An 18,014-nucleotide genomic window follows, 5' to 3' on the forward strand; every position below is an offset into this window, starting at 1 on the left:
TTGTGGTGCTGATGTTTATTTGGGGCCATAGTATGTACAATAATTCTGTGGTCGATTGGAAATTGTGAAGTTGCTGCAATCTCATGAAAATTCTTATACCTTAATATATTGAACAATGCCTTCTTATATACCTTATTAAAAAATATTGAACAATAACGCCTAGTGGCTTTTCGGTAAACTCACAAATTATGGGCAGATACTTGTTGTAAAAAGTTGAGTAACTCTTAGATAGGATCCTATTCTTTTTATAAGAGTTCTTTCAACTTTTAAATCTTATATGGTTAACAACCTAACTTTACTTAAATACTGCATATAAAATGATTTAAATAGTTTATTTATGAAGAGTAACATGGACCATATATTGCCAACTGCTATGTATTCATGCAAGGTTTAGATTTTGGAAGATAAAATTGAGATGTAAAATGTTATATGTTCTGTTGTCCGGGACTGTTGTTAAACGGCTGGTCACATAATAAATCAACTTTATTTTCCTAGAGGAAAAGGAAAAAATTACTACCCTGGACAATATTGTCTAATCTCGCTACAGTAAACAATCATATATAGCTAATAATGCTCCGTTCCATTATCTTTTGTGGTGGAGATTGTTGATGAGAAAGGCAAATGGACAACAAATTGATGCAAGGATATGATATGCTCGATGTGTTTGGTCAAACCCGTTGAATATTACTGTTTATGTCAATATCTTTTCTTGTGGAATTAAATAGCAAGTGTAAAACCCGAATGGCTATTTGAAAACTGATAGTTCTGATATCACACAGTAGAGGCCGGCTAGGACATCAAAATGGGATCGACAGTGTCTACTATCTCTCTATAAATTACATGAAATCTTTGGATAGCATTTAGATCTCCAGAAAATTTTGAGGAACAAATGACATAAGTATGTTCAAAGTTCAAACATAACAGCTAGCTTAGCTTATCCTGTCCACACTTACTCCTGTACAGGATCAGGATCCTTCTTTCTCCTCTGCACAACTGGGCGCTGGCACTCGGCAGTTGGCACAAGAGATTTTGTTTTTATTTTTAACCCTTTTTTAAACTATTTCACTAGCCGCGCCTAATGCACTGTTTAACACTGTTTTTTTTTTTTTTAAATCTAACACTTTTTTTCAAATCTAACTATTTCAGTAGCCGCGCCTAATGCCAGCTTCACCATGTCAGCGATCAGCGGGTCTGGTCGTTGCCACGGTGGTGGCCTTGCTGCGCCGTTATGCATGGCGCAGCAGTATAGTTTCGCAGCGCCGTGGCATTAGTCACAACAAAAAATGTTAGATTTAAAAAAAATTAAACAGTGTCAAATTTGAAAATGGTTTAAAAAGGGTTAAAAATAATAAAAAAAATCGCACAAGATGGCTATGGCCGTGGCGGTAGGCCCAACCTTGCCGGATCGGGCCACAGGCGCCCGCCGTGGTGCCGACGAAGAAGATCGTGGTGTCTACGCGGGCCCGGCGTTTTAAAAGGGATATATTTTTTGACAATAATATTTGATGGGATTATTTCGTTCATCAAGTCAAAGCACTCGATGTTTTTTCATCGGGATTGACCTTGACCGCTTTGCTGGTAAAAGCTTTTCGCTATCCCGTTCTAATTTTTGGGGTTTAAATACAGTCGTCGACCAGCAGCAGCCTCTCCTCTGTCCTCTCCTCCTCCCATCGCCAACCCAAATCCCCCGCACAGGCGCGCAATCAGCACACCAGAGCAGAGCTCCCCAAAACCAGGCGGGCCGATGGCTGCCGCCGTCACGGAGCTGGAGCTGGTGCGGCGGGTGATGGCGGCGGTGAAGGCCTCCGCAGAGCGCGGGGACCCGCCGCTTCTCCAGGCCGCCGAGGCCGCGCGCTGCATCCGCGAGGCCCCCGCGTCCGCTCCGGTCGGCCTCGCGCTCTCCCAGGCGCTGGTGACGAACCTGTGCTTCGCGCACAACACACCCGCCATGTGGAAGCTGCTGGATCAGGCCATGTTGTCCCGCCTGGTGGACCCTCACCACACCCTCGCCCTCCTTACCCCGAGGTGCTTGAGCGATTCCACCTTCCCGCGTCGTCTCCTTTTATCAATTGGGTTTCGGCCCTAGTTCGCTTTCAGATGCTAAGTTGCCGGTTGTTGTGTGCTGGTTTGTATAATACTGTATTACTATTGCTATGCAGGGTGGTGCCGAACCGGCGGGAGCAGCCGGAGGCGTACAGGCTCTACCTCGAGCTTCTAGGCCGGTACGCGGTGGCCCCTGTTTACCCGGAGCGCATGGAGAAGAAGGATATGTAAGGACCTTACTCCAGTACTATGTTTACACTTGCATCCTTGATTTTTGGTTTGGTGTACTCTGTATTCACGATACAACTTGCACACGTCAGAATTGGCAACTTGCTTGTTGGATATCCCGGTTTAAATCTGTGCTGTATTAGCTGATGCTTTGCGGGTACGTGGGCCCAGCTTGACCCGGCTGCTAGGGGGTTGCCTGGTCATTTCCGTAATTCCGTTAGATGTATCTGGAGGTGGAAACTAGGTAGGATGAAAACGATTGCAAAATTCTTGGTCTTGGTCTTCAAAGGAAAAGGTGCACCATTTCTAACCTTGTGCTGTCGTGAAGTCGTGTTCTAGAAAAAGAACCTTGTCCTGTGGTTCAAAGGCTTCACAAGTGTCATTAAGCTCCTTTCACATTGCGGTGGCTTTTCAAAAGCACTCCCCCCTACTTTTTGGGTATATAAGCTACTGAGTAAATATTTAAAACCTACAGTTTAATTGACCTAACTATCTTCAACTATAAATTGTTCATCAATCTGCAGCTTTCTGATAATGGACTTCCGATCTTTAAAGTTCTGATACTGTGGTCAATCACCTGTTGGCATGCAAAATTTACTCTTAGTTATTTGTTAAAATCATATTTTCTATTTGATTCATAGCCAAAAACCTTACTGCATAAGTGCATATCATAGCACAGCACAGTTTGTCAGGAAACTGCAAACTATTCCTATGTGTACCAACATGGTCAAAGTGTCTGATTGAAATGTGTGCAAACACCAAGGGTTTGAGATGCCACATACCACTGAGGCGCCTATTTGTCAAGTGCACAATATTCTTTTTCACGTCAATGTATGCTGCCCGTCAATATTGTGAGCTACTCCTGATGCTCAGATGTGTGCAATTGAAGCTTTTCAGGCCTTTATCCAGCTAATCTCTATCAGGTTTTTGAGAAAATATTTTCCAATATTTTAGCATTAACTTTAGAATGGCTTTATTTTTTACTGATTGTTATATTCGTCTGCAATGTACTTTTTCTTTTTTTTTTTGACAACAAACATTTTTATTTCAACAGCATCTTGCTGAAAGTAACCTTACAGAGTTCTGGCTTACAGATTGCAAAGCCTGCAGTAATGAGCATTGGTTTACATGGGCGTAGGAACAGGAAGACTCAAAATGCTGAGATTCTGAGTCTGAAAGTGCCTGCCTAGCTAATGCATCCACTGTAGTGTTGAGGGTCCTGGAAATCTTGAAGATCCTTGACTGCCTGCAACTTGAGTGATTGGAGAATAGCTGTGTGAAGTATTTAATTCTCCAGTCTGGTGGATTAGTCTGATCTGCGGCATTAAGGAAGTGAACTAGTTGTTCACAGTCTGATAAGAAGTTGATATTGTTCAGGTTCATGCCTTCAGTGACGGCCGCGGCCAAGGCCAGCACCGCAGCTTCTGCCATGATCACCGAGCTGGATCCTGTCATTCTCGCCTTGATGTAGATGGTGTGGGTTGTACCTGTGTGTTAACAATAAAAATTCCGATGCCAGCGTCTCTTGGCATCGCTGATGGTTGATCAGGAGGCGTGGATGCATCAGCAAAGCATCTGATGCCCTGGAGTAGTGCTGGTGTATGGATGGTGTATCTGTTCGTCGTTTGTGGTTGAATCCCTGTCAATAAGCTATTCATACCTGATGGTCCAGTTTGAGTTGTAGCTGATCGGCATCCCTGATGCGGTGAAGACACCATGGAGTTGGGGTCCCCGTCGATGGCTGTAGCAGCTCCCTCAATAGGAGTAGGCATATGTTGCACTAGGTAGTTGTTGTGACTAGGCTGTTGATTCTGGACAGGGCCAGCTGCTGGTATGTGCGGTTGCCTGTCCGCCGGGCTTGGAGTTTGGGCGCCTGCAATGTCTGTTCCTGCAATCTGTACTTGGTGTTGGGTGGTGATGTGCGCACTGCGTGATGAACCTGCCAAGGAGTCCAGGTCTTTCGTTGGAAGCGATTATCATTTCTCGCCTTCCATAGATACCACATAGTAATTAGGCTCTTATGAAACAAAAAGTCAGATGTTGAATTGGTAATAAAAGCTTGGAGAGTTAATTGCACTCCATTATGTTCTTGTGGAAGACTGTCAGTTCTGAGAGAAGGATCAGCAGAAAACCAAACTGCACGAGGGAGATTGCAGTGGAAGAAGAGATGAGCGTCATCTTCCACTGCGCCACAGGAGGCACAATGTTTGTCAATGTGAGTGGCATACCTTGCTGCCCGATCGGCAGTGGCGAGGGCTCTTCTTATAAGTCTCCAGGTGAAGGTCTTGATGAGAGGGGATAAATTCTTACTTTTCCAAGCTCTCTGCAAAATTTGATTAGCTTGGGGATGGATGCTTCTGGAGCCTTGCTGTGGGAGCTGGACTAAGAGCTGGGAAGATAGGTGCCTGTAAACATTTTTAGTGGTGCAGATTCCATTCTTAGAAGGCGTCCATCTTAGGATGTCTTGCTGATCACTAGGAACAGGTTGGACACCAGTGATGACTTGGACAGCCTGGTTATCGAAAGTGTTGGAGATAATCTCCATGTTCCAGGAGCGAGTATTATTAATCCAGACGTCAGAAACCGTAGCTGGCAAGGGTGTTGTAGTGACAGGTAGGAGAAGGTGGTCATGTATGGAGTTCCATATAGGACACCACGGTGCTGACCAGATGGAAGTGTTACCTGCATGAATCTGGTAGACAGCGCTGGTGCAGAGTTCCTTTTTTACCTGTAAAATAGAGGACCAAAAAATAGACCTAGGTCCACTGGCATTAGCTGTCCAAAAAGAACCGTTGTGATAGTATTTAGCCTTAAGTACAGAAGAGAGAAAAGGGTTTTTGTTATTAGCAATGTTATAAGCAGCATGGGTGAGGAGGCTTCTATTGACAGTATGCAGATCCCTGATCCCCAACCCCCCATTTTCCTTGGGCTGGCAGATAACGTCCCAAGAGCGAAAAGCAATAGGAGAGGTAGGATTGTCGTCCTGAACACCTGCCCACCAAAACCTTCTAATGATGGCATTGATTTTTTCCACAAAGGTCTTGGAGAAAAGAACAGTGGACATATAGTAAACCGGGATAGAAGCAAGGACCGACTTTATGTAGGTGAGTCTATCGGTTGCCTGGGCTGATTAGCATGTGATCAGTCAAGTCCTGATCTAGCAGCAGAACTATTCTAGGGAATAGAAGATGTTCTGAAATATTTTATTTGGTGAACAAATTTTCTCAAATGTGCTAACTTTGGGGCTCTTGGTGGGTTTCAACTCTAGCCTACCCCAACTTGCTTGGGACTGAAAGGCTATGTTGTTGTTGGTGGTGGTGAACAAATTTTCTGATACCAACATATAATCCTCTCAAATGTGCTAACTTTATATTTGCATTTACTATGCAGGTTAGCCAAATCTATTGACAGTGCTATGCAGCTTTCACATAGATTTGGTTTTCAACATTTGGATTTTGGACATACTGTTATTTTGTTTGTGTTGAGTCTTGTCAACATGCTGATTGATTGCATCTTAGATGATTGTGGATTGCCCATCACCTCCGCTGATGAACATGGCAACAGAAATGATATGAATTTTAATGGCAAGGGGAGATCACTTGACAGGGGAGATGAGCACCGTGAACATCTAAGAAGAAAGAATATACTTATGTCTATTGAAGTTGTTGAGAAGGTCACTGCAAACAAAATTGTCCAAGTCTTTCTGCGGCTTGTCAATCGTAACACGTATGCTGTGTTATCTTTGTAACTTTACTCTTTTCTGCCATGCAAATCTTGATCATTACAAGTTTGTAGATCCTCAGCTACATACTCCCTGAAAAACTAGGTTTCATCCAAATCGGTAAAGTTTGCTTGTTTTTAGAAACATTTTTCACTTGACAAGCTTGGGGTTGGGGATGAAAATGAAATTGATATATTATCATGTTATCAGATGGTAATAGTACTACCTTTGAGTTTTTGGCGGTATGTGCAATAGTGCCGGCTGCTATCTGCGTTTTGTCCTAAATGTGACATGTTAGCATGGGTGGGATTGAGAGCACTATTTTGACCAATAAAAGAAGAGAAGAACTTCGACCGTACTAATTTTACTAGGGAGAACATATGGGAAGTTGGTTCAAGCCACACATCATCTTAGGCACTTTCAAATGAGTCAACTTCTAGCTTGTCGTGTCATGTTTGGCTCTTTCCCAGATACGAAACTTCATAAAACTTATGGCTTTGTTGTGATTCTAAACTTCAAGCTTATGATTTCATTTTAGAATGTGAGTATGCATGCATAGTTTGGGAGAACTTTGGTACAGGTATATTTGTTGACATTGAGCAAGCGTAACAAATAATCACTAGAAAGCTTTTGGATTGTGATCCCCCTCTCCAGACCACTCAATCACTGTCTAAATGTTCTAGTGTATTGTGTATGTTAAACTGATAATACTTCCATTCCTTTTTGGATGTGGTAGGATAGACCTGAAAATTTCAATTGTCTACTTCGGAAACTTCATCTTATTGGTGCTCTTAAAAAGAAGAACACATTGTCTCCGTACAATCTGCTAGATAGCTTGATTATGAATATACAGAATGTCATAAGCACGGACTACCAATTAGACAGGAAAAGGCTTCTGGGAGTTCCTGTTAGCATACAGCCTTGCAGTTCAGCTGTTTACAGTATATTCAGAGCTGGAAAGGGATCTTGTTGGATTCCTTTTGACATGTTTATGGAGAACACAATGGATGGGAGACATCTTCATGCTATATCATCAGTTGAATATCTGACAGGTGCATAAATGCATAAAGCTGTTAATTCTTGCCTTTCCCATAGCTTTAAAACATTTTCTAACATGAGACCATTGGCTGACAGAACTATCCAAAACACTTCAAGTGTTGAATCGGGCAACCTGGCAAGAGACCTTTCAAGCTTTATGGATTTCGGCTTTGCGACTAGTACAGCGAGTGAGATGACTTCAACCACAGTCTATATGTATTATTTTTAAATAAAGAATAATAAAAAAGAAAAAAAGTATTTACTTATGTTGTCATTTGGAATATGCTCCAAACACATACATTGATATTTACTCCTTGCTAAAAAATGTGCTTAATAGGGCCCAGATGCTTCGGAAGGACCATTTCCTCGTCTTGATTCACGGTTGTGCATGTTGTTGGCTATTATCCCCTTGTCCATTGCAACTATTGTGAAGGAAGAGGTGGGCAATCTGGAAGGGGAAACAACCTCTGTTATAAGAGGACAATTAGTGTCTTCACTTCAGATTCTGAGGCAATTTTTTGGTCTTCTTTCACCACCTCCAGCAGCTGTACATTTGGCAAATAGTGCAGCTAGAAAAGCAGCAGTTGTTCTGTCTAACCTGAAAAATGGGAGTGAGAACATGTACAGTTCTTTCAAAGACAGTCCCTCTATTAAAGCAGGTTACCTATGAACTGAGATATTTTAACATTTAGTATCCTTTGGTTATCTTGTTCTTTTCGGAATTATGAATTATCTAAATCATAGTTACGCTTCAAAATTGTAGTTGGAAATATGCTACATCTTATCGTGGAAGCCTGCATCACAAGGAACTTAATTGATACATCTGCTTATTTCTGGCCTGGCTACGTGGTTCCACTTAAAGAATCCTCTCCAGTTCAGGAGTCTCCATGGCCATCTTTAGTAGAAGGGTCTCCACTTATAGAACTTAAGGACGCCCTTATGGTCACACCTGCTTCGAGGTTATAAATCATTGGAATATACTAATTTTAGAGCTTTTTTTGTTTTATGTCTGTTGACTAGCTTGATTCATGATCTCATTCCTATTTTGTTTTCTTAGTGTAGCAGAGTTGGAGAAATTGTACTCTTTTGCAGTAAGTGGGTCACCGGAGGAAAAGTTGGCAGCTTCGAAGATTTTGTGTGGAGCATCACTGCTTCGTGGTTGGAACATTCAGGTATTATTCAATTTAAAAGAACCATATTGTAGTAATGTTCTACAGAAGAATGTAACATGTTTGCGTGCAATTTGTTTTTCTGCTTAGGAACATGTTGTTCAAATGGTGCTTAAGTTGTTATCGACATTCCTCCCTCTGGATTCTGGACCAGAAGGGCGATATGTACAGGACATGCCTATGCTACACGCTCTTGTATCAGGAATTTCTTCTATTGACACTGTTCATATTCTTTCAATGTATGGCCTGGTAAGAAACATCGCTAGCTTAATAGTTCAGCTCTATTCGTTTTGACTTAGTCATGGATAACATGGGCTTCTGATGAAGTTTGAGATGAAATCAAGAATAACCTAGAATTATATGTGTTCCTTGAAGCAGAATGAAAATATTTTTTGAACTAATCTTGTGTTAAACATATTTCTCAGGCATGGATAAGTATTGACAAAACTTTGTCAGTCCATGTGCATCTTTCATATTTTCATATGTGAATGACTTGTGTTTACTTGTGGTTTTGAATTACGGATAGTATCTCTTTAAGTTATTGCTGCAATCATGATGCCGTTCAAACCTACTGGAATTTTTTTAGTACATTCCTTGGATGCGGTTTAATGCTCGTTGGATGTCAGCACCACATGTTACATTGATAAAAAAAAAACTCGGCCAGTGGGGAAAGACCACCCCTATGATTTTTACTTTGAGAAGGAACCTCAGCCAAACCGACGGAGAAAACCCCTGAACCCCCGGCTTCACCCTATAGGCCCGCACCATGACCTGGGCCAACCGCCAACCATAAGCCACTGGGCTGGTGACCACTTGCAACTACATTGTAAAAGAAAATTTACTTGCACGGAGTAGTAATTGGTTTACATGCTTTGGTGGTATATGTGCTGTATGAACCTGTTGTGGGCTTATGGTACCATCTCCCTTGTGACATGATATTTTGCAGGTGCCAGAAGTAGCATCTATGTTAATGCCTCTCTGTGAGATTTTTGGATCTTTACCTCCATCTGATCATAGGAGTTGTAAATTTGAAGAGGCTTCTGTGTATTCAGTATTCTCATGTGCTTTCCTGTCCCTGCTTCGCTTTTGGAAATTTCATAGACCACCTATTGAGAATGCTTTATCAAGGCGTGGAGTCTCTCTTTGGTCAGAGCTCCGTTTGGATTTTCTCTTGTTATTACGTAATAATCATTCTTCTTCGAAAAATCTATCTAATGTTACTCAATCAAGCATATTTAAATTAGATACACCATTTCAAAAGCCAGTGTATATTGACTCATTTCCAAAGCTAAGGTCATGGTACTTCCAGAATCAAGCTTGCATAGCCTCTACACTTTCTAGTGCTTGCAGCAGGACAACTGTGCTCCATGTGGCAAACATGATACTGAAAATTATATGCCATAATAAAGTGCCAAAAGGTGGTGTCCTGTCTGTAAATCCTCAGTCAACAGAAAATTCCAGTACGAGTAGTTCACCTGCAGGTGTACAGGAAGATATGTGCCAGTGGCCAACACTTCCAGCATGGGAAATTCTTGAAGCTGTTCCTTTTGTGCTTGAGGCTGTGCTAACTTCATGCGCTCATGGCAGACTTTCATCCCGTGATTTGGTTACAGGTTATACCTCTGACTACAACTTCCGTCTGTTTTGGTATTGCTCTACAAACTAATAGCGTGTTTGGTTTGAGGAATGAAGTAGTCCATCATCTTTTCACTCCCTACTTTTTTGTTTGGTCCCATGCTGGATTGCTAGGTGGTGTAGTTCTGTCGGTACATGGTAGGTGGCGGGTCTGCGTCTTTGCTGTCACTGGGTTTAAGGTTTAAGGTTTATTAAGGTGTATTATCATTGGGTACCCTCATGAATTAAGGTTTAAGCCCACTGTTCCTTTGTGGATACGTAAGGAATGCACTTGGCTTTGTGCCCTGTTAGTTTTCGTTTATGTGTCATTCTACCAAGTGGGTTACTGTAACATATGGTTGGTGGTTCTGCATCTTTTCACTTCCCCTGGTTATCTAATACCTGCATGTAGCTGATGACCTACTTTTGTGTATCATATAGTTTACATCTTTTTGTGGTACATATCAAATCTGAAAAATAGTGTTTTGCATTCTTAGTATGTTGTGCACAAAAAAAGGTGGCTTTTCCTGCAACTTTTGAGGAAAAAAACGTTTCTGAAAGGGAATGATCATTTAGTATGAAGAAAATTTGATTTACTTTCTTCAGAGCGAATATTTCAAACCAACAGTTATCTTACTGTCCGAGCCACTGAAATTTTATCCTGATCTTACTTGCACAAGTGACAAGCCACATGAAACCTTATCACCCCCCTGATAAAAAAGAAAATTCCAATTTGGTGATTCATAGAATGGGGAAAAACAACCTGTTGCCATTTGGGGAGCCTGTTGTATACTCGTTATCCCCCCCTGCTCAGGTTGAGGCCCTTGTCCCTGCCCCCCTCCTATACAATCATCTTCATTGAAAAGATTTTGCACTACATTTGGGCTTCGTATGATAAAAAAGTAAACAAAACTATACAGCAGAAACATAGTAGAACTGCAGAAAAAAAAGGTGCTGGCAAGTTTTAGTGGCAGAGATATTTGTACGTTTGGACATAGTTTACTAGTAAATAGTAATCTTCATGAAAGGTGGCCAATAAACTTGCTAAGATCTCAACATGGTACGTTCCTTCAAAATGAGAGGAAAACTGGAAATATCACAAATATTTTTCTAGCGAGTAGCCTATAAACCATAATGTTGCTTTTCATTTCTTTGATATTCAAAACTTCCTAAGAGTATTCTGCTAGAGCCCTGATGGTGTTATTCTGCTCTAGCCTACCCCAACTTGCTTGGGACTGAAAGGCTATGTTGTTGTTGTTGTTGTTACGGAATGGAACTGAGTTGATCCATCACCATCTCATAAAAAAACAAGTGGGCATAATGGTTTAAGGGGAACACCACACACCCATTGTAGGCATTTCATATGTATAGCCATATACGAGAGTTGTACAAGAATTGGTAATAATGGTAGTACAACAGTGTGTTAGCTAAACATAATTCCTAATACCTGTCTGCAGTCGTAGCGGTAGGATCACGGGTCCACAGACTATAGAGCCCTTCGTCATGGGCGTACCCAGTGCAGAGAGCTCCCGCTCTGTGCGGGGTCTGGGGAAGGGTGTCAGTGGCAAGCCTTACCCTCGCCTGTGCAATGCGAGGAGACCGCGACTCGAACCCGGGACCTTCCGGTCACAGGCGGTAAGACTCTACCGCTTGCACCAGGCCCGCCCTTCAGCCCTTCGTCATGATGTCTGCAAATTGATGCAGTTGAGGGAACATGGAGGACACGGACATGGCCCAAGGCAACCCTCTCTCGGATGAAGTGGATGTTGATCTAGATGTGCTTGGTGCGCCGGTGATGAATGGGTTTGACCACTGTTGGGCGAAACAATCACTCAAGCATCATTGAGTAGAATTAACTCAATTGGATAAAATTTTCATGTCCAGTACAGTACATGTCAGAGGGTATTTATAGGAGCGAGAACCTTCGATTATTCTATTACAATTGCACTTTTGCCCCTGGATTAGCTATTACACTCGAACCGGTGCTTTTCTATTCAAGGTTTCTACTTTGTCCATCTAGCTTCGCCGAGATGAGTCTTCCAGATGAGGCTTTGCGGCCTCAACCTGTGTTGGCTTCGTTCTGTTCGCCTCTGACTTCGCTTCATCGCGAAGTGTGTCCATTGTCTTCGGTCCTCTGCCTTGGACTTCGTCCAAATGTCTTCGTCTTTGCCCTTTTTGACTTCACCGAATACCTCCGAAGGTTTTGAACAACGTGAAGTCATTTCTGTGCAACAAACATGATTTGCTATGAAGACAACACATTGGTTACAGTTTGTTAGTCAAATTCGGGGACTGTGTTGTCTGAGGTTGAATCCCCAATAACCACCATGTAGAATGGGCTCACGTTGTCACATTAGACAATCATCGCTGAAGGAATCGAGATGTGAAGCTCTTGAAGGAGTTCCCGTAGCCAGCAGCACTCTGCAATGGCGTGGGCGACAATGTGATACTCCGCCTCCGCGCTCCAGCAGTGGAAGACCAGGACACTAGGTTGTCTCCAAGGAAGATGAGCCGGTGTCGGAGTATGCATTTAGGGAGGTGGCTGGACTAACGCCAATGTGAAGGCATGTGGAGAGTGAGCCCTTCACAGAGCGGAGGATCTGCTTGATCGGTGTGAGATGAGGCTCGTTAGGATGAGATGCATGAACAGGCAGAACTGCATACTTTCGGTTGCGTTAGGGAGAGGTACTGGAGCGCACTAGCAAGGCTCTAGTACTCTGAGGCATCAGTGATGGGGGCTCAGTCTATGATCGACAGCTTGGCCCAGGTGTCCACTGGTGTCGCTGTCGACCAACATGTTGGAGGAGCTCGACAGTGTACTGGCAGTGTGACAGGAATGGGCGTCACTGGAGTGTGTGATAGATGTCGAGGAAGTGGTGCAGGTCCCTGAGGTCCGTCATGGCAAACTCCAAGTGAAGGCGCTTAGTGATGTGCATGAGCAGCGCAGAGGATAACACCATAAGGATGATGTCGTCGACGAAGAGCAGTAGGTAGGTAGCATGGTTTCTGTCTTTGTAAACAAAGGGGAATGCATCAAACTTGGAAGTGGTGAAGTCGATGGCGCAAATTTACATGGTGAAGCACCGGTTCCAAGCACGGTGAGCCTGCTTTAGACCGTACGACATAGTCAGGGGCAACGGGGTTGACGAAGCCTGACAGCTGTTGGCAGTACACGGTTTCCTCCAGATGTCTGTGAAGAAAGGTGTTCTTCATGTCCAACTGGTGAATCGGCCAGGAGCACAAGGCGGCGATGCTGAGGACGCCCTCCGGCTTGACAACCGGACTGAAGGTCTCGTCGTAGTAGATTCTGGCCTACTCCACTTGTCTGTCACGACAGTAGCAAGGGGGGAGGCACCATGCGCCTAGTGCCGTTGTCGATGAGGGCCTTGTACTTGTCCGCCATTGCACTATGCAGTATTCAAAAGAACTTTGTTAAATGCTTGCTTAGGCATGGTTAAGCGCTAGGTGGAGACCTAGTGCGTCGCCTAGGCCATAGGCGTCCAATTAAACATAGCATGAACTGTCAGAGCCCATGGATAGTGAAGAAAGGAATAGAAGAGTCGAGATTAGGATGGCAAAATGGTTTGTTGTATTGTAATTCCATCTATGCCTACCTCATGGTGTCCAAGTCACTTGATTTTGCTTGCCCTCTTCTCGATTTAGCACTAGGGGGCAGCATAGACGCGTCAGAGACTTGCGCCGGCACAAAGACGATGTGCACCTGTGGGTATGGCCTGAGAACACTAGGGGCCAGTGAAGCCCAAACTTGCTCCACAAGGAGAGGAAGAAGGGAGACCATCGGTTGAAGTAAGCGTGTTTCAACTCAAGGGTCCTTGGACCATGGGACTTGATGGCGATCATCGCAAAGGGGGTGAAGAAGATTGGTGGTGTCGTCTCTGAGTCATGCGGCAGGGAGCCCGAGGTGTTGGAGCCGAGCATGCCGCTGGACATGGAGGTGTTCGTCCACATGGCGAGGGAGGTGAGTTAGCGGCGGCGTGGCAGGAAGTTGGCGCCGCCAGCTAGGGTTTGGGAGGTGGGAGGACGATGCGGCTATGTTTGGGAGTTAGCGGAAGGGAGGAAGTGGTCGACGCCCAGCAGGACGCGGTAACGATCGAGGATCGACTGTAGGGGAGGTAGTAGCGATCGACGTGCCTGATGGGGGGGGGGGGGGGGCTCTAGGGTTTGGTTGGTGGGCGAGAAGACCTAGGCCCGAACTCGTGATACCATGTAGAACAAGCGGGGATAATGGTTTGGTGAACACCACACACCTATTGTAGGGTGCCTTTCATATATATACGAGAGTTGTACAAGAAGTACAGTATAACAATGTGTTAGCTATGCATAATTCCTAATGCTCATTTTTCACACATTTGTACTTGTTTGCTATCATTCAGTTGAAAGACCTTTTCTTGTGTGCCCTCGGCAGGTCTAGAAAGAGAAAAGAAAAATATTTTTTTCTTCGATTTGCGCATCTTTTGCTCATCTGGTTTTCCGAAAGTAGGAATGTGATTCCAATGAGTTTTTTAATGCTTTGAAACAGTAAGAGATGTCTTGTTTCTAATAATTAGTACTAGCATGAGAAATTGAGTAATTTTACCAAATTTGAGGAATGAGCTCATGATGCACCATCTCATCTAGAATGAGGTGGTTCCTCAAACCAAACACCCCTAAGTGTTCCATATGAATCTGGACATTTTTAATTTCTCCAGTTTGGAGAATTGATTTTCGTTCCATGTCAATCTCAACTATTTGCCACTGAATGATTGGACAAAAATGCCTTTCAAAAGCAAAAAAGGGAGCATTTCTGTCCATTTTGTCCAAGGATTTCATCGAACATTTGCAACTTTTAAGTCTAGCACATGCACAGTTCCATTTGGACTAAGTTTTCTAAGTTCTGCCAACCTTATGTAGCACATGCACAATATATTGAGCACTATGCAAGGCGCAGAAGGTCATGGGGAACTTTGTTGCTCCTACGACAGTTCTCGTTCTTCCAGTAATTGTCCAATGATCTGGCCTGCCTTCTTCGTGCACTGCCTTGCTTGCCTAGTCACTGCCTATGTGGACAACATACACAGTATGAGGGTTTCTTCTTGGGTTCGACCCTCTTTGCTCCATGGGAGAAAATTTGGAAGTCCTGGGCACCACCTAAATGTCGGTTCTTCATGTGGCTTGTTGCGCACAATAAGTGCTGGACAGCAGATAGACTTGCACGCCGTGGGCTGGCCCGCCCGAAATGCTGTCCACTTTGTGATCAAGATGATGAAACCATCAACCATCTCCTGGTCGGCTGCATCTTTGCTAGGGAATTTTGGTTCCTTTTGCTAAGACAGGTTGGTCTTCATGCCTTATCCCCACAACCTTCGGAAAACTCCTTTCTTGATTGGTGGGAAAGAGCTAGTAGTGCTACTTCTGAGCTGGTGAGACAAGGTGTTAATTCCCTAATCATTCTTGGAGCCTAGATTCTCTGGAATCATCGTAATCGCTGTGTTTTCGATGGGTCGGCTCCAAGTGTTGCTGGGGCTTTAATCTTGGCTGGAGAGGAGCGTAGGCTTTGGACCTCAGCAGGGGCTCGAGGATTATCCCTCCTGTCTGCCCCCCTCCCTGGTGATTAGTCTCTGGGGCTGTTTGGTGTTGTTTGGGTCGGCCTCCAGTTTTTCCTGAGGCGTGTTAGGCTGTGAGTGCGTGGTGTTGAGTGTGTGTTGGTGTGTTGGGTGTTTGGTGTAAGTGTTGTTGGGTTCTTACACCCTCTTTTTTCTTAATATAATGAGGCGCACATCTCCTGCGTTTTTCGAGAAAAAATGTGGGCAACATACCTAAAAAAGTTTGGCAGCTGAGTGACAGACAGCGCCAAGGTTCAGTCTCAGTCACCTGCTCTTAGAACACTGCTTGAGTTTCAAAGTTCCTTACTGTGTGCCCACTTTGGGCTTATCTTCTTTTTAATATAATCGGCAGCTCTCCTGCCTGATTCGTTTCAAAAAAAAAAAGTTCCTTACTGTATTTATCTTGACCATTATATATTTGTAGGTAGAGCTGTAGAGGCTTACTTTATTGTACTCCAGTAAACAACCAGTCTTTTTTTTTCCAGTTTTGCTCTCCAACTGTCCTTGCATACTTATTAGCATATTACCATTGTACTTGATTTCAGGTCTAAGAGATCTTGCAGATTTCTTGCCTGCTTCACTTGCTGCTATTGTCAGCTACCTTTCTGCAGAAGTCACTCGTGGCATATGGAAGCCAGTTATGTTGAATGGAATGGACTGGCCAAGTCCAGCTGCAACTCTTCCAGTAGTTGAATCGGAGATAAAAGAAGTTCTTGCATTTGCTGGTGTTCATATCAATATCTGTCCACGACCACGTATGTCAATGCCTGTTTGTGTAATTTGTTCATTTTTGTTCTTTGGATTTACATTATCACAATCTATAATTTTCAGTATTTAAGATAGTACTAACTTTCCTCAGGCCAATATCTCATATCACACTCTTAACTGGGCACTTAATCCTTCTACAGGTTCTGTGATGCCAATGCTTCCATTGCCAATAGCAGCGCTAATCAGTTTGTCAATAACAGTCAAGATGGAGGAATTCAGTCACCTACACGGCATCATTGGCCAAGGAATTGAAATTTGTACAACATCTAGTTCATGGCCCTCTTCGCAAATTATAGGTGCATTGTGGTCCCAAAAAGTACGGCGGTGGCATGATTTCATCATCCTGACTTGTTCGCAGTCCCCCTTCACTCGAGATAACACCGCGGTGGCACAACTGATCAGGAGTTGCTTCTCTTCTTTCCTTGGGCCTTTGGTTGATGGGCGCTCCTGCTTCGTAGCAAACAGAGGAGTTGCTAATCTGCTGGGGCAGACTTTTGATGAAAAAGCCCACAGGCTTGCTGTAGCACCAGGATTTCTTTACATGAGATCTTGCTGGTTATTTCCAAACAACAGCTTTGTTTGTGAAGAGATTTTGGAGGTGGTCATTGAGAGAGCCCATGCGCTAGCAAATGCTTGTAGTTCTGATAGACCTGCTCGTTTGAGGTCAGACTGTTTGCCGCTATCAGCTGCATCATCCTTGGTAGAGCAGATAGCATCACTTGCAGCAACTATGCTTTGTCATGCTGGTGGGGTGAATTTGATTCGTCTCCTCTACGAGCAGATTATCCCCACTCTGCTGCTTTCAGGTGGAAAAGCTAAGCTTGGTTCCGCTGGTCAGGTATGCAGCATAATCGAAGGACACACATTAGCCTATGTTCTCCTCTTTTCGGGTGCAAGCATCTGGGGAGTTGGAGAAACGTCGCCAGCTTACACTTGGATATACACATCCAAAAGGCAACAGGTTGTCGATAGGCACTTGGAGTTCATGGCCAGGGTAATGGAGGGTAACATTGTGCTGGGCTGTGGCGATGCCACATGGAGGTCCTATGTTCTCTGTTTTGTCAACTTGCTGGTCAACTTTGTGCCCACATGGATTCCTGAAGTGAAGCTAAAGACGCTACAGAAATTGGCATCTGGGCTTCAGAGATGGCACGAGGGTGATCTTGCCCTCTCTTTGCTTGAGCGAGGGGGAACCAAAACCGTGACTTCAGTAGTTGAATCCCTTTTGCAATAATAAGCTGGTGCTCAACTGGCAGTATAGTTTTCTACGACAGCTTGGTCCATATACACATATAACATGTTATTGATCTGAAAATTCAGTCATCAGAAAAATAAACAGTACAGTTCTACCGAAGCTTGATTGTTCATATTGTCGGTTAGCTAAAGAGATGGCCAGCAGTTTTTGTACTAGTTACATGTCAGTGTGTAATTAATGAACTTGTCATTTACTGGCAGTCGTCCATTTGGGGTGTATAAAATTCATGGAATAATTGGAAAAATTCAGTATTAGAAAACAGTATTGCTAGGAGTCAGGCGTCCGTTCCATCGGACGACCCGTGCAGATGTGCCGTTAGCCTCTTTGCTTCCATAGGCCCCGGTCGGCTGGTAAAATTTCCGGCTGAATTCAGCCACATTGAACAGTACCAAGATTCAGCCAAGCTCCAGCCGAACAGCAACTGCAGCCAATTCAATTCAAAAAAAGGCGCCAAATACATCATTTAATGCATTTCAAATTCAAACAACAGCAGCCAGCCCATTCAACTACACCACCAGTTCATTACAACCAGGACAGCCCCTTACTAATCATTGAAATGCACATATCAAATTGGC

At 43.8% G+C, this 18,014-nt stretch overlaps 1 protein-coding gene across 1 annotated transcript; it reads left to right on the forward strand.

Moving 5' to 3' along the window:
* Positions 1 to 1,610: 1,610 nt before the first annotated feature.
* On the forward strand, positions 1,611 to 17,683 carry LOC136514399 (mediator of RNA polymerase II transcription subunit 33A-like). The gene is made up of 12 exons (XM_066508360.1): positions 1,611 to 2,025; positions 2,160 to 2,270; positions 5,662 to 5,997; positions 6,734 to 7,044; positions 7,127 to 7,218; positions 7,368 to 7,689; positions 7,794 to 7,989; positions 8,088 to 8,202; positions 8,290 to 8,448; positions 9,146 to 9,812; positions 15,962 to 16,171; positions 16,325 to 17,683. Exons 1-12 carry the CDS (start codon positions 1,745 to 1,747, stop codon positions 17,416 to 17,418), a joined length of 3,894 nt encoding a protein of 1,297 aa, XP_066364457.1. The 5' UTR covers positions 1,611 to 1,744; the 3' UTR covers positions 17,419 to 17,683.
* Positions 17,684 to 18,014: the final 331 nt, after the last annotated feature.

This window comes from Miscanthus floridulus, chromosome 16 (genome assembly GCF_019320115.1).
Source record: "Miscanthus floridulus cultivar M001 chromosome 16, ASM1932011v1, whole genome shotgun sequence".
NCBI lineage: Eukaryota > Viridiplantae > Streptophyta > Magnoliopsida > Poales > Poaceae > Miscanthus > Miscanthus floridulus.

What these genes read in the sequence shown, in the direction of transcription:
- LOC136514399 (XM_066508360.1), top strand. Translation starts at nt 1,745, where the DNA reads ATGGCTGCCGCCGTCACGGAGCTGGAGCTGGTGCGGCGGGTGATGGCG. An exon ending in CGCATGGAGAAGAAGGATAT is followed by an intron (nt 2,271 to 5,661) that starts GTAAGGACCTTA and finishes TTTACTATGCAG; the next exon opens with GTTAGCCAAATCTATTGACA. An exon ending in ATCAGTTGAATATCTGACAG is followed by an intron (nt 7,045 to 7,126) that starts GTGCATAAATGC and finishes ATTGGCTGACAG; the next exon opens with AACTATCCAAAACACTTCAA.